Consider the following 24,250-nt stretch of genomic DNA (forward strand, 5'->3'; position numbering starts at 1 on the left):
ACATGAGCTACAAAATTTATAATTTGAGGATCAGTCAAAAATTAGCTTTTTGGAAAAAAATGCAAAAGTAGCCCCACATTCTAAAACTGATCTAATCTTTTAATAATCATTTAATATAAGCTAAATACTATTAGTAAATATATTTACTAATAGTATTTAGTTAGTAATAGTTACTAATAGTTACTAATTTAATATAAGCTAAATACTATTAGTAAATATATTTACTAATAGTATTTAGTTAGTAATAGTAACTAATAGTTACTAATTTAATATAAGCTAAATACTATTAGTAAATATATTTACTAATAGTATTTAGCTTATATTAAATGATTATTAAAAGATTAGATCAGTTTTAGAATGTGGGGCTACTTTTGCATTTTTTTCCAAAAAGCTAATTTTTGACTGATCCTCAAATTATAAATTTTGTAGCTCATGTATTTTCTTAAATCTTGTTTAAAACTGTTCTTAGGTTTATATATGACACTATTTCAGTCAATAGAACTGGATATTACAGCGTTTTTCCGATCCAAATCACGTGTATTTAAGCTTACGAAGGGTGTATTTAATGTTTTGGCCGTTAGTGTAGGCCAAATGTTATGTTATGAACATCTACCTTCATGGCCTAGGCCAGGAAGGGACAAGATAGGACATTCTTTTAAAGCTTCTTAAGTTTCATGGAAATCAAAATTGGAAAACTACGCGTAACTCTTTTCGGGGAACTGGGGTCAATCTGAATCCACATTCCACAGGGAACCCATATTTTTTTTTTTAGGGAACCCAGGGATCTTATATATTTTGGGGAACTTACAGAGAAACCAGGGTACTTTTTTTTTTAGGGAATCGGAACCGGAGAAACACGTAAATTTTTCAAGAAACCCAGAGAATTTATACAGTTTTCAGGGAAACGGGGGAGTTTCGAGAACCTAGAGAATCCATAAATATTTTAGTGACCCTGGGAACTTATATATTTTTTCAGGGAGCCTGGAGAATCGAAACGTTATTTTAGGGAGATCGGTGAATTTGAGGTAACCCGAAGAACCTATACATTTTTCAGGAAACCCGTGGAACTTATGGATTTTTCAGGGAAACAGGGAAATTTGCGGAACCCATAGGGAACCTAGAGAATCTATAAATTTTTTAAGTGACCTGTGGGAACCCATAAATTTTTCGGAGAAACTGGGGAACTTGGGGACCTCACAGGAAATCGATGAACCTAGAAATTTTTTCAGTTGACCCGGGGAACTGATACATTTCAGGGAAACAGGGGAATTTGGGGAACCCATGGGGAATCTAAGGAATCTATAATTTTTTCAAGGAATCCGGGGAACTTATACATTTTTTCGGGGAACTTGGAGAACCTAAACGTTTTTTTTTAGAGAAACCAAGGAACCTTTAAATTTTTTAGGGGACTCAGGGAATACAGTTTTTAGGGACATCAGGGAATTTGAGAGACCCACAGGGAACCCGAAGAACCTATACATTTTTCAGGAAACCCATGGAACTTATGGATTTTTCAGGGAAACAGAGAAATTTGGGGAACTCAAAAGGAACCTAGAGAATCCATTTTTTTTTTAGTGACCCGTGGGAACCCATAAAATTTTCAGAGAAACCGGGGAATTGGGGAACTCACAGGAAACCCGATGAACCTAGAAATTTTTCAGCTGACCCGGGGAACTGATACATTTCAGGGAAATAGGGGAATTTGAGGAACCCGTAATGTATAGCTTTTTCAAGGAACCCGGGGAACTTATACATTTTTCAGGAAACACGGAGAACCTAAACGTTTTTTTTTAGAGTAACCAAGGAACCTATAAATTTTTCAGGGAACTTGGATAACTCAGACATTTTTTTAGGGAGTTCGAAGAATTTAAGAGACCCATAGGGAAAGGAGAGAAGCCATAAATTTTTCAGGGAACCTGGAAACCTAAGTCTTCGTATGTTTGTTACTAGGTGATAAACTTGAATAATCGATTTAACGAGAATGTCTATTTTTTGGTAAAAACAGAAACTATAAAATTCAGCAATAGTTGAATTAAATATATCGTCCATTTATTTTAACTTTACCTTATATCGACTACCCCCGTCTTAACAGCGAAACTGACCTCCGAAATAACTCGATGGAGTAGTGAGTTGTCAGTATGATTGGTTCTTGCAGGGTTACTTTCAAAGAAAGTCAAAGTGAAAAAAGTTTGTAGTAATGAGTTTAACATAACCATTCTTCTGGCATCTCCTCGATATTTTAGCTTCGTCGAAAACCCGAAGCCGATATCTCTTACTTTTCTCTCTGTAGAAACGATTGAACAACGGAGAAAAATAATCAAACATTTGGACGACAGCGTTGAGTTTTACCCCAAAATTGTAGAGTAATTTCATCCGAAATTCCTTTCAAAGCCCAATGAAAAATTTATTAATAATTTTTAACGATAAAAAAAAGCATTTTGAAACAATTGTTGAAGAACAATCCTTAAATTGATTGGGGTTTTCTCTTCTCAAAGTTTACCCAAATACCTCCTTCAGCTGCCAACATGAAGGTTGCTTTGGATATTATCAACGGTTGATGCGTTTTCTTGTTCAAGGAAAAGTTGAAATTGCGAAGAAGCGCTGCAATTGCACCTTTCACCTGGAACATGGCAAATTTCTGACCGAGACAGATTCGTGGTCCTTCTCCAAAAGCCAGGAAGGAATACTTGTGGCGTTCCTTCCGACCGGATTCTGAGAAGTGGCTGGGATCGAAGGTGTAGGGATCCGGGTATTGAGCAGGATCATGATGAATGGCATTGACTGGAATGATAACTGGAGTTCCCTTTGGGATGGTCAGGCATTGGTTTGATTCCGGAAATTGGGAAGGGAAAGTGTAGTCCTTAGTGGCTATTTTGTTCAGACTGAAGACAGCTGAATGAAGTCGCATGGTTTCGTAGAGAATCTGTTCCAAATATTCAAGTTCTATCATTCCTTCTTCGGTAATTTTCCCGTATTTTTCGTAAACTGCGTCTACTTCTTCCTGAGCCCTCCTGACAACGTCAGGATTCTTTGACAGCTCGTACAGAGCAAAGCAGATCAGACTGCTTGAAGTCTCTGTTCCTTCTGTTAAGAAGGTTATTGCCATGGCAGGAAGCAAATCCTTAGCATAGGCCGCTGCAAATAGAAAAATTCACTTGAAAAATTCCCTAACGGAAAAAATATTTTAGTCTCGAACCATTTTCTTTCTTTTTCTGCAAATCCATGAAAGCCTGCAAGAAATCCTGCCTCTTCTCTCCCCTCTCTATTCGTCTCTTAATGACTTCGTCCACGAAAGAACGAACCCATGCGTCATGGTCCTTGGAGAGGAAGGGAATGCCCAGAATTGGTGCAATTTTTGGCATAAAAAGTGTCACAAAGAACTTTATGATGTTGGAAGCTGTTGGACTGATGATTTCGCCGATTAATTTACGGAAGGGTGATTCTATGTTTGTGAAACTTTTTCCTTCCACACCAAAACCACAAGACGCCACCACGTCGACGGTGTACATTTCGCCAATCTTCAAAGAGAAGCAAAGTTTACTTAAAGAAGTGCTGTGGCATTTCTCAATACAAATTGCGGTTGGTGTATATGTTAGAAATCTGACGAATAAATACTTCATTCGTGTATTCAGCATATTAAATTTAATTAAAGACAATTTTTGTTTACGTTTCAGAGCTTTTCTTATAAAACATTGTCGAGTTATTTTGAAAAATGAGTTTATATTATCTTTAACCTAAATTAGGGCATATTTTAGGGACAATTAGAATGTGTGAAGCTCATATTCAATAAAAGGAATTCAAAATATTTTTTTTCGTCCTTTTGTTTTGCATTTTCTTCTATTTGAAAAATTCTATTAAATTCTAACCTTGAAAACATAACGCTTTTACGAATTAAAAACATTTGAATTTTCAAAAATATTAACCATATTTATTCCAACAATAATATCGAGCAATTGAATCGGAATTCATTCAAAGGTTAAATCCCGTCAAATAATTTCGTCAGATATCTTTAAGTTTTCTGCAGAAAATATCTACACCTCTGCTGAAAATCTGCCGAGAAATCTGTAGATATTTCTACGAATTTTATTTGGGCTTGGGACAAAATTCGTCAGAAATTTTTGCAGATTTTCTGACGAATCCTGGTGCATACTCTGACGAATTCTTGTAGATATTTTGCCGATTTTCTGTTGATTTTTCTACATTCCAGACTGTCCAGATGTGTCAGAAAAGATGGAATATTTTTCACTGAAGTTTGCAAAATTCTATAGAGTTATTCTTAGTGATATCACAGCGTTTATATAAAATAAAGAATTCTGCGACGCCGTGTTATAAGTAGAGAATAGTGAAGTGAAAACTTTAAGCAGAATGTCAACCTAAATTTCGTGTTTTTGTATCATTCAATTGGCGATTTATAAGAAATTAGTATTTTTGCTCGCAACTGTTTACTTATCTAAAATGTGTACTCGGTAATGCTTGTTAAGCAGAGCATACCATTTTCTTTATAACTTCTACAGTTTCTTCATAAATCAACAATATATTTGTGAAGTAATGGAGGTTATGCAGATTTTCTAGGGAGAAATTCTGCCGAGAATCTGTAGATTTTCTACGCAGAAATTCTGCCGAAAATCTACAGATTTTCTCTGAATGTACTAGAATATACCGTTAAAATTCAAAAAAACCTCCGAATAAAATCGGCAGGTAGAGCAATGATTTGACGGGATATACTTTGACTTGTTTGAGGTTATGTTCTTAATAAATGTCCACATAACCTCTAATTCCAACGTAACTTTTAACTGATTGAGCTTAGCAAATATTACGATTTCATATGAGTTGTTTTCTTTGTTCCCACCAGTTTGTTTTTACCATTCTAAAGTAGGGGAAGTGCTTATAATTTTGGACAGTCTGCTTATAAGCATCGAAGTTCCAAGTTTGAAGTGCGATATTTTCTATACTAATTGACATTTCTTGTTACTCTCTTTTCAGAAGGGTTGTTTAGAAACTTAGCAAGCTATTTATCGTCTTATTTTTATTAGAATTAGTTTTAATACGTTTAAAAATGAATTGATCAGTAGAGGTGACCTTGGCTCTTATTTTGGACAACTTGTTTATTAATTTGTCCAACTTGGCTGTAAATTTGGACAGCTAATCCGCCTCAATAGGATGCCCATTGTTCTTCATTAATGAACCAATCTTACCAAGTCCTCTTCCTGTTCATGTAAGGGAAACGTAGAATGTCACAAGAAGCCCGGAAACTTTCCATATCATTCATTAAAGTGAGTTGACTTCGGTGCTCCAAGTACGTGCGGATTCGCTCATTCCCTGCCCTTTCCGGGAGCCTTTCAAGGCATTTCTAGCTACATCTCTTTCGTAGAGATGATGCTCCTTTGTTTCTCCAGGCATTTGTCCAACCTAGTCATCACAAAAGCTAAAACTTCACGAAATTTCGTGAGAAAAACACCTGTCCAAAATAAGACTCATCACCTCACTGGTGAATGTCTTAAAAAATTTCCCATTTTTCACACGAAAAATATAATTCACAAGGCAAATCTCACTTCAGGTCAAATGTACAAATCATCAGTAACGTGAATCAACACAATATTCAATGAATATTCAATAATATCACTCAAAAACAGCGAACAAACTTTGTTAGTACTTCACCAAAACTAAATAAGACTGAAGTAAGCCACGAAGTTCTGTCATATTTCTCGTAAGCAATTGCTCACACTGAATTTTCAACAAAGCAATTTCAACTCAAATCATATTCAAATTTTAACGTATTTAGTGTTAAAATCTTCCAAAAAGAACAAATATTTAGATAGAATTCATTATTCATCAAATATTGGAACAAAAATCCATCATTTTAATCAATTTATTTTTAGTGTCCAATGTTATCCTCAAAGTGTCCAAAATAAGAAACTGGACAAAATTATAAGCATTTCCCCTAAATGGCGTACTTTCATTTTTGTAAAAATTTAGGATTTTCGTTTACGAAATATTTTTATAAATTGACTTCATAGTTTTAAATAATAGTAAAAACTTTAAGTTAATGCAATTTTTTATAGTTTTATTACACAATGAATTCAATTTAGTTCAATCCAATTTTAAGTAGGAAAGAGTAGAATAGACATGGAAATCGTTTGAGAAAGAAAGGTGATCTTCGTTGTTACGAACTTTTTCTGATGAAAAAGGTGTATCAGGCCTATTACTGACTATTTTGAAATATTATTATTATTAATTTATACCACTCCGGTAGTTTTATCATTTTGAATTATTTATGTTTCCGACACAACTTTTAGATCGGTAAAAATTCATGAAATCAAAATTCGTGTTCATTTTTTTCTAAAAATACTTTTATAAGTGTATCTTATATAATCACAAAAATTGGATTGAACTAAATTAAATTTGCTCAAAAGAAGAAGAAGAGTGCGAAAGAGCAGGATAGACATATGCAGAACTTTTGAAAAAGAAAGGGATCTGAATTTTGACCTTATGAAATGTTCTTGATCTAAAAGGTCTACCGGAGTCATTAATTAACTATTTTAAATAGTTTACTAATTGATATGCTAATTTACTGATCAAACTTTTTTGAAGGCTTTGGAGTGTCTGAAATATTCTCGCTCTCCCCTATTTTTTTTTTGCATTTTCATTCAACAAACTTTACACGCAACTTGTAGAAATCAAAGTGATAAGCATTTTCGTACGTTATTGTACCCAATTAAAAGAAAAGTAGAGAAAGACAAAATCATCGTTGAATAGTGTATCATTTTTCACTAAATTATGATTATGTTCCAGTTATAACACGGATATTTATTACTTATAATTTATATATGAAAATGCAAATTTTCTTTTTAACAAAAATTGTGAAAAATATTTCCTTTGATAGACTGTCTTGTCGTTCGTTTAGTCTACTGTAGTGTAATTATTTATTCAATCCCGTAAGAAAAACTATTCGACTTTTGTATAAGGTTTCCTAGTTTTCTATGAAACGACCATTCCAAAATATTCTTCAGTGTATCTGAAGAAAGAAATAAATCTATACTAATCTACCAATTATGCTTCAATTGCCCCCATCCTGTTTCAAATCCAAATCTCTTAGAATAATCTCACCGATTTCGTTTCGATTCCATCGGCACTTTTGGATTCCGGTCCATTTTCAATCCATTCCACGAGATTCTTGCAAACTTCTTCCATCAGTGGAAAATACGCCTTAACTTTGGCGTAGGAAAAAGTCGGCGATAGCAGATTCCTCAGTGCTTTCCATTGATCCCCTCTTGAGAAGAATGGATCCAATATAAACAGCGGATCGAGCTTTGGGTCCAACACAATGTCATTATCGTGAAATGAGGAAAAATCTCCGGCAACAACGTCCTTCACAATGTCCAGATCTCTTACGAGAACTGCTGGCTGATTGAGTTTGTAGAATCCCACGTAATTGGCATTTGGATAGGATCTATGTAAAAGTTTCTTGTAAAAGGGAGTTTTTTGTTAAAGTTTATTTTAATTTCTTACTGATACATCTGATCGTAGATTTGTCCAAAATGCTTCCTATAACTGACATAATCCCACAGATTGCCCACAAAGGGCAGAGGTTTAGGTCCAGCAATTCCTCGACGAACAAAGAAACTCAGGTGCCACTTGAAGTAGAGATAAATGGCCAGAATAACTAGGATCACGTAAAATTGTAACATTCTTTTTACTATTTACGTCTCACGCACTGAACCTGAAATTCTAATCTCTTTGCTGAGGTCAATGTTATCACTATTGCAAAAGCGTCTGGACAACAGCTGTGTGATCTCCACAGAGTTCTCTCAAAGACTGATTGAGGGAAGACCTTGTAGCTCAATTCACAATTAAGCGAAATTCTTTATAGAGGAGGGTCGGGAATTATACACTATCTTTTTAAAGCAACGTTCCCCTCTTACTGATTCATTAAAAGGTTAAAACTATTTTTGATTTATTGAAAATTTCAAGACCTTTTCATTTAATTATATCTGGTTTAAATTGATCAAGAAATACGCCTCCTAGACGAAATTCGGAGTTTGATTTATCTCATGGAATTACGGAAAAGTATTTATGTTTCGTACGATCCCAAACTTCGTAAAGATTATTTTTTTCTGTTTCTTAATAAATATGACTTCGCAATATATTTTAAAAACTGGGCACTTTCCCTTAGTTTTTAGAATATGAATGCAATAAATCATATTTATTGAGAAACATAGGAAAACTTTAGTCATTACGAAGCTTGGAATAGTACGAAGCATGGGCTAGGCATGTTCCCCAAGTTCGTTACGTTTGGATGATTATTGTGAAAAGAGAAAAATCAAAAGAGGGCAAGGTGACGGTATCAAACACTCGTCTTAGTAAGGCTTCTGTATGGAGGCTTGTGCCGAAAATAGACACAGGCTGATCCTAGAGAATACTCAGGTCGAAAAATTTGGCGGTAAAGGATCAGCCCAAACTGTCATACACTGAGGATTTAGGATCAAGGATTAATGTTTCCAGCGTAAATTTCTATTAAATCTCCACACTTGGATTGCTGAAAGGCTTCTTAAGTGGTTTTTCTTCTTAAAAATCAATGGATTTTTCGTACATAAAGGTGCACTGTGACCTTCCCATTACTCCAATCCTAATGCATTTTAGCATTTTGCGACATTGCGTACCATTACTCTCCATGTTTTTTCACCCAATTGACATTTCGAAAAGCACCCAAAAAACCCCAAAGTGAAGCTTTTTATTTTCAGCACTGGCGCTGATGTCGCCTGATCCCCGTAATTTCACTAGACCTCATGAATTTAGAAGATCAGTCTGATCCTCCAAATTATGGGCTGATCCGTGAGTGTATCGACACCAATTCTCATTTTTCGGGCTGATCCCTAAGCCGATTCCGAATTACGTCATTGCACCTTAATAAAATGTTTTTAGCTTGCATAATAAAAGGTCCCTCAAATTTCCCATCTGTCCTCCACCTTTTAATATTAATTAAAGTAACAGTACTTACATTAGGAGTATAGTCGAAATAATGCTGAGCAACCCTTTAATGTACATGACTTAATAATCAAAGTGAATGGATTGTTTCAGATATTTGAACTGATTACTTATGTTTGATATGTGGTGATTTGGTGTGTGCTCTGCAACTCTCAAACTAAATGAATAGGTAAAGTTTACATATATCACATGTATATAATGCAATCTGATTGTGATATATATTTGAAAGGAAATGCGACACAAATAATAAATTCAATACAACAACAAACTAATCCAAATTTCTCGTATTGGGTATAACTTTCCAAAAATGGTTTTGTAAAGGTTGTCTTTTCAAAACTAATGCCGTACTCTTTTCATTTTAGTAAATTTAAGCTTGAATTAAGTAAAATTCATTCGTCACTTGTTTTATGTCAATTTCAGAATAGCAAACTTTGTTGCTCAACTTTTAGTTGAAAATCTCGTTAAACTTTACCATTCTTAAACAAAGGAGTGGCAAAGTATCCCAGGCTTTGCGAACTCGAACTCGTGACTTAGATGCTATCCCTTAAAAGTACTTTCGCATTATTCAACGTTTACCGGTTCTTAACCGTTTTGTAGATCAATCGAAAGATCCCACAAAATAATTTTAAGAGTAATAAATTTGACTTTCGAACAGAAATTACTTATCCGTTCATAACCAGTTCATTACCGATTCACATCCGATTTGAACGAGTTTATAAATCACTCAAAACATTGCCCAAAATAACTTAGGAGTAATATAATTAAATTTCGAATAAAAATTAGTTATCGGTTATGAACCGGTTCATTGGAATTGGTATATGACTTAAAAATTGCCGAGACCCGTATCAGAAAGGACTGTCAGTCCTTGAGAAATTGGCGATATCCTTCTGAAAATTCACAAGTTTGACAGTTTATTTCTTGAAAACGGCTTAACCGATCTTTTTGAAATTCGGGTCAAAGTTAAAGAGTGACCTAAGCTTTAAATATATATTTTTAGATTTTATCTTTGATTGCTCTATCTGGTGGCTCCCATACAAACTAATCGCGTTTTAAAGCCTTCGAATATTACAGGACCAGGATATGAAGAAAAAAATCGTATGACGGGAAACCATTGGTAATTTAGGAGTCCTTGGAGTGTCTTTAACATATCTCTCGAAGAAACTTATAGTCCGTCGCGTCAAGTTTCTGTGATATCCTAAAATATACGGTATATAGTAAGTTGTCAGTGCCAAAGAACTATTTCTAAAGGAGAACTCAAAGAATATTTTCGTAGAAGAAACCAACCCCTATATCTCCGTTTTCCTTGTAGTTATCCAGATTTTCCTCAAATATTCTCGAATGTCCTTTAATTCAATAAAGAAATATTAATTTAATAAAGAAATATTCCCCTCAAAAAAGGTGCTAGGGTTGCTGAAGATCATAGGGTTGGAAAGGTACCGTTACCAAAGGAATTTTAATAAAAGGCTCAGAGTATAATGGTTAAATTAAAATATTTTTGCTATAGAATTATTATTCAAAGTTTTTGAATAACGGTAACTTTTAGGAGCATGTGATCTTCAGAGGCTAACTTTTTTTCTTTCAAGGAGAATATTTACTGAGCAGAAATTTCCCTACATACAATCCGTTTTTATGAATTTGAAGAATATTCAAGGATTTATTAGGTAAATCTGGAAAATTGCAGAGAAAATGAAGAGATAAAGATGTAGTTTCTTCTAGAAAAATCTTGTTTGAGCCCTTCTTTACAAATTGTTCTTTGAAATGACAAACATATGATAAACTGTTATTTTATAAAGGGGTTTTGTAAAAAAAATTCGTCGTTTTTCTTAATTATATGTTTTATACTCTAGTGCTTTTCCTACATACTTTTGGAGTTGGTCCCGAAACAAAAGTTGTTACCTTTGCCAAGACCTATTCGATGGTATGGGTCTCATTCGTGGCGAAAGGTTGGACCATTTTGCCCACTGTTCTTTTTACCGAAAAGAGCTCTCAAATAGAGAATGTGAACTCGAGCATTTTATCGCCATGATCAGCATGTTGCTCTTTTCATCATCTCAAAAAGTGCCTGTTATCATCAGTCTAGGTCATCTTGGGTAGAACCGGTAGAACTATTGAGCGCCGTAAGGGCTAAAGGGATATGATGATCTGCTCTAACGAATATTCTTTTGAGATAAAAGTTGTTCTGACGGAGGCGTTGTTCTGAGAGAATCTTCGTTTTCCCAGAAGGTTTATCTGGAATTTATATACTATACAGTACAGTTGCTTATCACGTAAGTAAAGATATGAGAAAAATCAATTTAAGGAGAATTTTTGAAAACAGGTAAGAGAAATGATTTGTAATTTTCATTCGAGTCATTGTAATTGAGGCTATGAATCAGAAACTTCTGCCATTTTAAGTTCAGGATCAACCTAAAAGTCTCAAATTAAAAATTTTCAGCATTGTCAGCTGTCAAAAAATTACTGTGATCTGTAGCTCAAGATGAAATTTTGAAAACAATGAAATTTTTATGAATTGTTAGGCAAAGGGAAAATAAAGTTTTTTTTTTCATTCTATCTATAAACATTTTAAATATTTATTATTTAAATTATATCTATTTTTGTAAATATTTAGGTTTTCAGCTAACCAAAATTTAACTACTTTACTAATCATTTTTTTACTGACCAAATTGAGTTTTTGCTGTTTATCTTTGTTTTTGCTAAAATTGACCACGAATTTTTGTTTAATGATTGTGAAATTAAAAGAAAACCATGTTATTTAAATTCATTTTATCTTAAAACACGTTTTTGATTGGCATTGAAAATTTATTGTAATTTATTGACAAGCAATCACAATAATCCGAATGCAATACTCTTCTGCACTAAATAAAACAAAATCTCGTGAAAAATATTCTGAGAAAAAATAATTTGTTGAAATCGATTAAACAATAAATATTTTCCCTCTCTATTATAAATTTTTATCATTTTTGCTTGTTTTGTAATTTATCTTTAGACTTAAAATTTCGGGATAAATTTTATTTTAGTTTCGATTTTATTTAATTATATTTACAATGCAATGGTTCGGATAGTTGTAAAATTTTTCATTAGTTTTTTCAAAAGTGAATATTATTTTTTTTCTAACTTAAGGAAATTTATCAGAAGTAATAGCTTGAATTTTCCTTTGAAGTTTCCTTCCCAAGGAAAATTACCAGCTGTTGGCTTAAGGGCAGAATCACATTGACATGCTTACCGTTTTTCCTTATTTTACGCATTTTCATTGTAATTCTTACGGAAATTCTCAATTACCGTCGTATTACCTTATCTTATGCTCGGTGGCACAAGGCGAAAATAATATAAGAAAATTGAAGAAATAAAACAAAAATGCTATTAACGGTGAGCAAAAAAACTACGAGTGATTAACCGTACAGATTTTTTGCTCACCGTTTATCGCATTTTCGTTTTATTACTTCAATTTTCTTGTATTATTTTTACTTTTAGTGCCACAGAGTATAAGATAATGTGATACGGTAAATGAGAATATGCGTAAGACTTGCAATGAAAATGAGTAAATTAAGGAAAAAACGGTTACGTACGGTGAGCATTTGATTTTCAATGTGATTTTGCCTTAAAATTTACCTGTTTAGAGTTGACCTGTTATAGTTACCACCTAAAATTTATTAAAACGTTTCTAAAAGATGGTCTTTTCTTCATATTCTTCTATCTTTAATTTAAACTTAATCTTGATGAATCTTGGTGAATTTCGTGAGCTGAAAGCTTGCTAAAGGTATGGTGAAAACTTTTCCTTGAAGAAAATATCGGGAAACTGATCAAAAAATGAATGGAAAGTGTTCTCTTAAATCTTAAATTTTTTCTGTAAAATTTATTTAAAAAATTACCAAAAATTTAGTACTGTACCGATTTTGATTATTTTAGGGCTAGATGTAAAAAAAAATAAAAGCTATTCTAGAACGTCATTGCATCTTTCTTTGAGAAAAGTTGACTAAAAGCTTCCCCAAAGCCCAACTGTGTGGAAATATTTTTTAGAAAATTTACCACAAATCCGTTTTTATTCCAAATTGAATGATTTTGAGCTTTTTAGGAATGCCATAATCATAAGATTCAACGAAAGAGCTTTCTAGCCCAGTAAAGAAGCTTTTCTTCTTAGACAATGCTCAAAGCTAAATTTTAGTAGATTTCTAAATTATGTTTAGTGTTATGCTTTTTTATAAATTTTATTTTTGAATATGGTATAGGGCAGTGGCTCCTCTCTGTTCCTTCTTCGAGAGACACTTATTATTTCCTGACCTCTTGTTTAATCCGAGACACATCTTGAGTAATACTCCCTCCGTTCCGAAATAAGTCGTACGTTTGGGAAAAATTCTTGTTCCGAAATAAGTCATACATTTGGGAAAAGAATGGGATTAAGGGAAAGTTTGTTGGTAAATGTTTTGTATATCAACAATTATCTCTTGTAAAGAGCTATTCTTAATGTTCAGCACTAAAATTGGGGTTCAGTCTTCATGGAAAGTTGAGGAACGAATGTCTTAAAAATGTCTTATTTTTTGCGTTTTATTTTTTCCAGACGTACGACTTATTTCGGAACGGAGGGAGTAATAAACACAGCAAGAGGATTTTTTCTCAGAAACGTACCACTCGGGATCGGGACTATATATTTATTACAAGTTTTTTTTTTACCATTAAGATATTTTTTTTTAGTTATTATTACGATTTTGTTTCTAATTACATACAAAAGCATTTAGAATTTTGAATATTCCATGGATTTTTTTTCATTAATTTAGTACTTTCAATGGTGATACTTACCAATTTCAATACTTTTAATGGTGATATTCCAGTGAAAAATTAAAAGAGAAAATCTCACCTGAAGATTTTTTTAGTACATGATTGTCCTCATGTGCTTCTGCATAATCGACTTATCTTAGTATTGCTTTCTGTCACGACTATTTGGTGGTTTTGGAATACGATGAAGACTAAGAAAAACAGTTTTTACACAAACCAACCGAAAGAAAAGTCGATAACGCAGAAACATATAAAGGCAGACATGGCAGACATGTACTAAAAAAATCATATCACATTGAAAAAAAAATTTCATTGGAATAGTATAATAAAAAGCCTCACGACAGGATCTATCCAATAGTGAGGGTCACTTAAAGGGTATAGGGGAAAGTACTCTCCTTTCGAACGTTCATGCCTTCGAATAATGTGATTTTTCTCTTGCTTTTCCTAAGAAACTTACACATAATTTCACGTAATTATCAATAATTGATAATAAGCTAAACAATATTTAAGAGAAATGTGTAAGTCTCTTAGGAAAAATGAAAGAAAATTCACATTATTCGAATTCATGGACGTTCGAAAGGAGAGTACTTTCCCCTATAAGTATTTATACTTAATGAGCGTTTTAAAATCATTTGAAAAAAGTGGAAACTTCGAAAAATGGATTAAAAAAAATTCAGAAATTCCTTGACGGCTTGCCCAAATTTCTGTTCGTCTTTCAACAGAAAATTCCTGTAAAAATCCAAAGCGTTTCCTTGTGAAAATTAATTGGTTCACGAGTTCACGTGATTGTTCTTAAATTCTTGGCGTGTTAATTTCCACTTCAAAAGCAATTGAGACAGTAAGAGTAAGAGATCAAGTTTCAATGGTAACAATTAGTATTTAATAAATTGGCACTTGTCATGTATCATTGGTGAGAGACACGAAATGTCTCCCTGGAGAGAATGTAAAGCTTCCGAGATAAATTCATGTATTCCTCTTCTTAAACTTCACCCAAATACCTTCTTCACACGCGAGCAGGAAACTTTTCTTTGACACTGGCGGAGGTACTATGGTCTTGGGGGAGAGGGTGAGGTTGAAGTGACGTAGAATGGCCGAGAGGGCACATTTGGTTTGATAAAGGCCAAACTTCTGACCAAGGCAGATTCGTGGTCCTTCTCCAAAGCCCAAATAGGCGTACCTATGTCGGAGTTTGCGTTCATTTTCTGAGAAGCGGCTTGGATCAAACATGTAGGGATTTGGGTAGTGGGCAGGATCGTGATGAATGGCATTGACTGGAATGATGACTGTAGTTCCTTTGGGAATGGCCAGACATTGGTTTGATCCTGGAAATTGGGATGGGAAGGTGTAGTCCTTGGTGGCTACTTTGGCCAGACTAAAGACAGCTGAATGCAATCGCAAGGTCTCAAAGAGAACTTGCTCGAGATACTCCAACTGCATGACTCCTTCTTCAGTCATTCTGCCACCATGACGTTCGTAAACTACGTCAATTTCCTCTTGAACAAGCCTCGTGATTTCAGGATGTTGGGCCAGTTCGTACAGAGCAAAGGAAATTAGAGTGCTAGAGGTCTCAATCCCATCAGTGATGAAAGTCAGTGATTGTCCAACTATTAAATTTTCGTCAAGGACTGTAAATGTTTAAAAGAAAACTTAATTCCTATCCTTAGGACCTTGAACTCGAACGCCTTACTATTCTGAGTATCCTTCTTTCGCATTTCAATGAAAGCTTGGAGAAAATCCTGACGAATCTCCCCAGTTTCCTCCCTTCTTTTGATTATTTGATTAATGATGGATCTCAGCCAAGTGTCCAAATCCTTAGAGATGAAGCTCACGCTAAAAAGTGATGCTATTTGTGGTATGAATAGTGAAGTGAGGGATTTAATAAAGTTTCCAGGATTTGGCGCAAATATACTTGTAGCCATACGCTTAAAATCTGAATTAGGATCCGTAAAGGCCATGCCTTCGACCCCGAAGGCTACAGAAGCAACTACATCTGTAGTAAATCTCTCTCCAAGCTTTAAGAAAATTATTTAAAAAACAAATTATTAAAATAATTTAAAGTAAGTTTTGAGAGTAGACTTACTGATTTAGTTTCAATCCCATCTGGATTGGTCGATTCAGGACCACTTTCAATGTATTTAACAAGAGATTGCCTTACAACGTCTATTATTGGGAAACATGCCTTAATTTTCGGATAGGTGAAGAGGGGTGATACTTGACTTCGGATCATTTTCCATCGATCCCCAGCTGCGATAAAGACATTGTTGATGGCAAGAGGATCTAACTTTGGATCCACTGTGAAGTCATTTTCGTGAAATGAGGAAAAATCTCCTGCCAGGACGTTCTTCACGATATCCAAGTCCCTTACAAGAACTGCTGGTTGGGACATCTTGAAGAAGCCAACGTAATTGGCCTTTGGATAAGACCTATCAATGAAAATAATTTCAAATTGTTGACTAAAAATGTTTGAATTGGTCGAGAAAATTTGATAAATTATATTTTTGTATCCTTTTTGTCCACTTGTAACCACTTCTTGGAGTTCTTTAGGACGCCTTGCTATTTAATACCGTAAATAGAGATGACTGGCATTTCTGCTCTTCGTAAGCTTTTCTTTAATTCTAACATTTAAGAAAAATCTTTGGACCTTAATTTAGTGTCCGTAGCATTTAAGGATAATCTAAGGACCTTATTTATGTGCTAGAATTAAAGAAAAGCTTACGAAAAGTAGAAATGCAAAGTAAAAAGTCGCCAGCATCTACGGTAAGCGAATTGCTTGAAATATTTTGAATTTTAATTTAAGCATAAAAGAGATGGCAAAGCGTCTCACCCTTGCTGAGTGCTCAAACTCACAAAAAAGACCTCTCCCTGAATTATGGTTTTTGGGTAGGGGGAAGTGGGGTACTTTTGAAAGTGGGGAACCTTTGAAATTGGGATTTTTCTCCTATGTTTAAGTGGAAGTGAGCCATATCATAATGTTATTTAGCTTCTCAATCTCTTTGTGCAGCTAAATTATATCACAATAAGGCTCAATTTTATTTAAAAGTAGGTGAAAAATCTCAATTTCAAAGGTACCCCACTTTGAAAGGTGCCCCACTTCCCCCTAAATATAGGTTAACTACCGATTAAATTAATTCATAATCATAAAAACATTTCAAAATCAAAAATTGACAAATAAGTGCGCATTTTAGAATGTTTTAACATGAGTATCATGCACGGAATACTAAAAAAGTAAATTCGAAAACGGTATCTCCTTTAACCCTTTAAGAACAATCGGGTCACTGGTGACCTAAAAATTAATTTCGAATGAACGGCCTTTCAAAGTTATGTTTTGCCCTAAAAATCCAGAAAAGGTAATTTTTTTTGACCCCGAATTTTTGACACTCTAGTCAAGAGTTAAGGGTACTTAATCGATTCATTACCGGTTCGAACGGATGCTGCCGGATTGGAGAATTAAGACAAATCGATTGAGAAATATGCTATTGAATGTGGTTCGAAAATTCGAATCGAAATGTTTTCCGGCCTCATATGTATGCCTATATACGAAATATTGACCTTGGCTATTTCCAAAACATATTCGAAAATTTAAAAATTTTAGGAGCAGTTTTCGAAATAAACCAAAAAACATTTTTTTTGGAGGGGATCAGGGGATGGAGAGGGTGAGCGTAAAAAGAAAAACACTATCCTTAGATAGTAATGACTTATGGGAGAGGGGGTCATCGAAGACCAAAATTCGGTATATCTTACCATTTGACCTTTAGCTGTGTTACAAGATTTTTTAACAAATAAAACAGATTAAAAAAAAATATTCGAGAAAGATAAATAAATTTCGAGAACTTTACCGATTCATTACTGGTTAAGTGCAATGCAGTCGCATTGCATTTAACGAGATATCTCTTACTCTTTAAGTTCCAGGCCGGTGACAAGTTGAGAAAGAAAACGAATTATAAAACGGTTCTCTCTTTGTGTCCGAGCAGTAAATTCATTAAACAAATGAAATTTTCGGGAAGTATAGATCACACAACTCGAGGAATTACCGTTGAGCTGAGAGGTTTCCGAAATCTCTTTTTCGAAATTAAATCTCTGAATAAACTTTACACCGATTAATTTTTGCTATCTTTAGGTGGATTAAATTTCTCTGAAAAGTTTTATATGTTCGAAATATTTTTTTCGAAATTTCGAAATATGTTCGAAAATCTGCATTTATTACATTCACTCATTATGAAACTAGTATGGTTGGAAAATGAACTATATTTTCAGTGAAGTAATTGAAAAATTCATAACGAGCAATTCTTCCGTGTTTTAATTGTTTTGTGTAATTATACTTTTGTCTCCATTTAAGCTGTTTATGCGCTACTTATTTCAATTTATGAAGTGTAAATTGAACAAAAAATCGATCGATTTTGCAGGAATTGATTTAATTAAAAGCTTAAAAGTTCAACAATGCATGAAATTTTCAGAATTTATTAAATGTCCTATATGTCATCACTTTCATTGTATATCTTTTGGTGGAATACATTTTTTCTACAAAGGATGGAATTTCAATTTTCTGTCTATTTTTCTGCCTTCTTTTTATAAAAATGTTTGTCAATGAAAACTTCGAATATCTCCTTCCCATGATTTCACAATTATTCGAAATTAAATAAAAAGTCCTGTTGGGGAATTCTGTGATTTTTTGTGGCAATATCACTAGAGAGTTCGAACTCGAACAATGCCAAACTAAGTTGAGTTTGGCATTAGTTCTAAAGTACAATTAATTGATTTTTAATGAAATGACTTTACTTTTAGTGATATTTTGCAAATACAGTTCGCCTTGATTGATTTATTTAAGAAAATTCATTGTCATTTGAATTGCCAGAAATCTCAAATATATAAGTTTTTGGAATTCCATTTGAGCTCAATTGCAATGTCACAGCTACAGAATCACATTTTCGAAAAAGCTCTCCTGAGACTCGAACGCAATTTGTCATATGGTATTGCCAGATTATTACAGAATTCCCCTACAGGCTTTACTTATATTTTAGCTGAGACACATTTGAGGGGATTGTATTTAATAGAAGGGAAATGTTATCTCATAAACGAACCACTAGGGAGATTTTCCAAGACACAGAGGTGAGTGAAATGGTGTACAATTAGAAATTCCTCAATTTGAATGAACCTTTATAGGGAGTGCAACACTATACAGTGATGATATAATAATCCTTTTAATTATTGTAGGTACTTACAAGTACATTTCATCATAGATTTGTCCAAAGTGCTTCTTGTAACTAACATAATTCCATAAATTGCCTACGAAGGGCAGAGGTTTTGGTCCAGCAATTCCTCGACGAATAAAGAAACTCAGGTGCCATTTGAAGTAGAGATAAATGGCCACAATGCCCAGGATGATGTACAATTGCAGCATTCCACAACAATTAATTCCGCAAACTAATCAAAATAAAAATTCTTGCAGTAATTCAGTAAAAAAACGCGTTTGACTCACTTTATAAGATGACTTGTACTAAAAAGCAGAGAGACTTTCAGAGAATGCAATAAGTTGTGTTGGTAAAGTTTTAAAAATTGTGATCCATTTGACTCAAAATGACCTTGTCGTAAATTGATGAACACTATATCAAGAATACTTCCAACTAAATATACTATTGAAGCAATTTAATACAATCTTTATCAATTTCGTGGCGTCATTCATAATACTAAATCACTTTAGATGGCTTCAGGGGAGCAACTCGTGAAATGATTTGCTCTCGAGGGGATTTTCACTGTCGTCGGATTAATTAGCCTCATGGGATGATTATGTACTCCAAACAGCCTCCATCCCTTTAGCCTCAAGTTCATAAAGCATTGTCTCTGCGGCTGAATTTGCGTCGAATCTCTCTTGGGTTGTTGCAGATGATGAAAGGTATTCTCACGGAACAAGGCAATCATTGTTGAAGGATATACAACAATAAGGGACATTCTCACCTTGTGATGTATTCACCTAATTTCATTGTCACCCAGCCATGTGTTTCCTAACATGTAACACGTACAATTTCATTAAGTAATTGGCCACGGAAGACTTCCCGTAACACTGTTTCAAGAGTTTGTTGAACTGAGAGACTTGCAACAAAAGACAAAAACCAATTAATTGTATCAATTGGAGTTTATGTCTTCATGGAAAATGTCTACAGTAGTTAAGTTGTTTTTCTCCAAGGAATTAATGGGAAATGTCAATCTTCAAGCCAATTAAATAGTGCAAAGTTTTATAAAACAAAATGATAGTGCAACATGGAGCAGACAAAATGTACAAGATGAAAATTTTGAAATTCTGTATCAAGAGATAGAAGTTCGGGGTAGTCAAAAAACTTTGCTAAACATAATTTAGTAAAGTAATTAGTTTAAGAAAAGAAAAGCAATTTGTCTGAAGCAAATTTTTGAAAACATATGTTATAATTTTAACTCATTTTTTGTGTAACGTTTATTCTGATTTAATGGAAAATCCTTTTAAATTAAATATTAACTAATTAAGAATTATTTTTTCGTCATATTTACACGTTTTGCGAAGAAGTGTAGGGTAGAGTCATATTAACCGTTATAATACAGGCTTCAGGCCTAATGCCCTAGACACACTTACGACTTAAACCGAGAGACGGCTGAACGTAATTATAAACAAAATAATAATTTGCTTAATCCGAGAGACGGATTAGTCAGACACTGATGGAAATGTAATATGATCACGGACAGTAACACGGGCTTCAGATCTAAGGCTTAGACATATGGCTTAACTTTTCTAACTTCTTATCAATCAAGATTTTTGATAAAATTTTGACTTAGTAAAAAGAACCCAAATAATCTATTAGAGTCTATACAGTATAAAGAACCAAATCAATTGGTTGTTCTTTAAGATTTTTAGACTTTCTGTAAATGGGCTAAACCTCTAGTCTGAGGACAGTCTAAAACACGATAACGACCTTAGGCTCCTTTTCCCTTTTAATTTCTCAAGCTGACGTTTTTGAAAGTGCAGAAAGTCTTTGCCATGTTTTATTATCCCTGATATCCAATTTACTGGCCGAAAATTATGTAGCGTGTAATATGATCATTATTTTGATTATAATTACATTAAGCAAGCCGTCTGTCGGCTTAAATCGTAAGTGTGTATAGGGCATAAGGTTAAGTCATATGGCTTAACTCCTCTAATTTCTGATAAAGCAAGATTTTTTAGGAAATTTTAACTTAGGACTGGGCATTGGCAAATGGTTGATTTAATTTTCAAAAAGTGATAACATGATTTGTTATTTAAGATTTCAAAACACTGAGGAACTGGGCTAAAACTCCAGTTTAAAGACCGACTTCATTCTTTACCGTTTATGCCAATTTGTCATGATCTCTTCCTAAATTTACGCATTTTAATCGCAATGTTCACATTATTTTTGAATTAAAACATACTTATCCATCCCATATTCTGAAAATTCTCAATTCAGTTTGAGATTTTCGAACACTTCGAACATCAACGACATTTTGTACATATTAAAGCTATGCATTCTATGTACCTTTTATCCAAGACATTTTTGGGGAACTAAATTCCGAATTTGATCGCAGAGTATGTGAGTGTATGTTTTGATAATTCCATGTTTGAGTTCCAAAGCGAGACATTTAGCCATCTTGATAATTCGGCAAGGTTGTTTGTAATTTTCTGTTTAAATTTCGAAGAGTCTCGAGTGTTAACTTGTGTCTGTTTTCACATTGCAAGGAAAAATAACCAACGAAGTTAAAAGTGTTCCTGTTCCATTACGATTCCTCACATAATCGTTGAGTAGATCTTTTAGCAGCTTCTTAGTGTGGTATTTTATAAATGTTTAAAACCTTATGCGAAAATTTAGTTAGAAAGGACAATGGGCAAAATGGTCCAACCTTTCGCCACGAATGAGATCTATACCATCGAATAGGTATTGGCAAAGGTAACGACTTTTGTTCCAGGACTAACCACAAAAGTATGTAGGAAAAGCACTAGAACATAAAACAAATTATTAAGAAGTGTGACGATTTTTTTACAAAACTCCTTTTATACAATAACGGTTTATCTTATGTTGGTCATTTCAGAGAAAAAAATTCAAAGAAGAGCTCAAGGAAGACTTTTCAATTACAAACCATATCTTTATCTCTTCATTTTCATTGCAATTTTCCAGATTTACCTAATAAATCCTTGACTAATCTTCAAATTCATAAAAATGATTCTAGGGAAATGTCTCCTGTGCACAAATATTCCCCTTGACAAAAGGGTTAAAACTTCTGAAGATCCCAAGGCCCTAAAAGTTACCGTTATCCAAAACTTTGAATAATATGTTCAGAACGTTTCTGAAGAATCTGAACGTTTTATTAAAATTCCTTTGGTAACGATATTTTTAAATTTTATGATCTTCACCTACTTTAGCTCCTGTTTTAATGAGAATATTTCCGTAAGGGAGACAAAAGGACGCAATACTTTTAATGGAATTATAAGATATTCCAGGATATTTGAGGGAAATTAGGATAATTACAAAGAAAATTGAGAGATAGGAATATGGTTTCTTTTAGGAAAATGTTCCTTAACTTCTCCTTTAGAAATCATTCTTTGACAACTACGACTTACAGTATACCGTTATCGAGAATAAAAGCAAGCTTCATAAAAATAATTCTACCAATTTCCTAGGAACACTTACATTATCTTAGACAATTGACGTAATAGTCAATAAGTTTCTTCGGGAGATATGTTGAAGACACACCAAGGACTCCGAAAATACCCATGTTTTGGGATAGAGGATGGGTGCCTCATCTCCTCTTCCTTATGAAGTGTTCGTCACCAGGCATAAATATTAACTTTACCACTTTTTCACAAATTCTTTGATTGTAAAACACTGTGTGATTGACGTTTGAAACGTTTCGAAATAAAATAGAAAGTCTTCCAGACTATCTTTTTTTAGTTAAAGCACAATTGGAGAATGTATAACAGAGGATGGAGAAAATTTATCTCAGGCATGAACCACTAGGGGAGATTTCCCGAAACTTATCGGTGCATAGCACAGTGGGGTGCATTTCGAAATCCCCCCGTATAGAAGACGCCTATTTGCACAAAATTTCGTTCATTTTCGTAACATTCAAACTGAATTTCGAATTTTTAAAATAAACTTACATGGAAGGTTGTGAAAATTTATGAAATTTCACACTAAAGAACTGTTAAAAGAAGTTACTCAATGATCATAAAGGGAGTTAAAATGAAAGTGGTTAATATTATCGCTCCTTGGAAATTACAAATTAAGTTGTCTTTCTAAGTGCATTAAAATTTCAAAATCGCAAAAAGTGAGTTGACGTTTTTTAATTTCCAAGGAGCGTTATGAATCTCCTTGCTTTGATTTTCCTTACAAAAAAGTGAACTGGGACACAGGTTGACATCGCATCGAGTCGTTTCGAAATTCGAACAGGAAATCACATAAGCCACCTCTTGCGAAATTATAGCCAAAATGTTTTTCAATCGACTTTTGAAGCCGTTTTTCGAAATTTTCAAACTTTGCTGCGAACTCAATTTTTCGAAAAGGTGTAAACGAAAATCGGGGTTTGTGTCTGTGATTTATATAATAATTCTTTATTGGTTTATTACTGTTGTCTGACAATTGAGATAAAATTATTAACTTTGAAAAATACGGCGTAGTTCAGACAGTGACGGTAATTATATGACGGTCAGTGTGAGTCAACCTTTAGTTTATTATAGAACAAAGTTTTCTTTCAAATCTGGTCGAAAAGTTTGATAAGAGACCACAATATCAGCATTTTGCGAAGCTTCAGTGGATATTTTTTGTTCAATGCACCAAAATTTTTCAAGAAATCTATTCATGCTTAAATTTTTAATGAGGATACAAACTTCATCGTGACAAAAGCTCAATAATCGGATGTTTTTCTCAAATACGAAAATCTTCTGAAAGCTCGTCCATTAAGTTAATGAGAAGAAATAGACCAGCAACAAAGCATCTGCGTAAATTTTTAAAATTAAGCGATAATCATTGTTCAAAAGCAGCTCAATGATTAATGGATTAATGCTATTTTCAGTTTTTCTTCACTTGAATAATATATAAACACAATCAACGAGTTAAAGCTTTGCTATGCATTGAAAGTCTTTACCATTAAAATAACATCAATGGAATTGTATGAGAAATGTTTCTTTCGGTTGATTCTCAGCATCTCCTGAAATCCACCCATCATTTCCGCTTCTTCGCATCGATGGTCTGTCGATGAATTATTTAAAAGATGATTTCTATGCTTACCCCATCCTCATTCTTCTTCCGCTTCTTTGGTTTCTGCCTTAGTTGGAGAAAAAAAAGTCCATGGAAAAAGAATTGCTGGTTCTCCTGGTGAAAAACCCTCGATAAACTTCCACTGCGGAGGAGGAAAAGTTGTGGGAAAAAAAAGGATAGAATTGCGATATTAATTAGTTTGAGGCATATTCCAAAAGAGGAACTTTTTCGAAGGGAAAAAAGAATCATCAAAAGTATCCTTT

General features: G+C 33.7%; 1 protein-coding gene across 1 annotated transcript; it reads right to left on the reverse strand.

The window, feature by feature from the left end:
• Window positions 1–2,464: 2,464 nt before the first annotated feature.
• On the reverse strand, window positions 2,465–19,294 carry LOC129805224 (uncharacterized). The gene is made up of 8 exons (XM_055852997.1): window positions 18,975–19,294; window positions 15,836–16,178; window positions 15,443–15,767; window positions 14,722–15,380; window positions 7,510–7,697; window positions 7,108–7,450; window positions 3,197–3,518; window positions 2,465–3,135 (listed from the first exon to the last, which is right to left on the reverse strand). Exons 1-8 carry the CDS (start codon window positions 19,151–19,153, stop codon window positions 2,465–2,467), a joined length of 3,030 nt encoding a protein of 1,009 aa, XP_055708972.1. The 5' UTR covers window positions 19,154–19,294.
• Between the last annotated feature and the right edge of the window lie 4,956 nt (window positions 19,295–24,250).

Source organism: Phlebotomus papatasi, chromosome 3 (genome assembly GCF_024763615.1).
Source record: "Phlebotomus papatasi isolate M1 chromosome 3, Ppap_2.1, whole genome shotgun sequence".
Classification (NCBI taxonomy): domain Eukaryota; kingdom Metazoa; phylum Arthropoda; class Insecta; order Diptera; family Psychodidae; genus Phlebotomus; species Phlebotomus papatasi.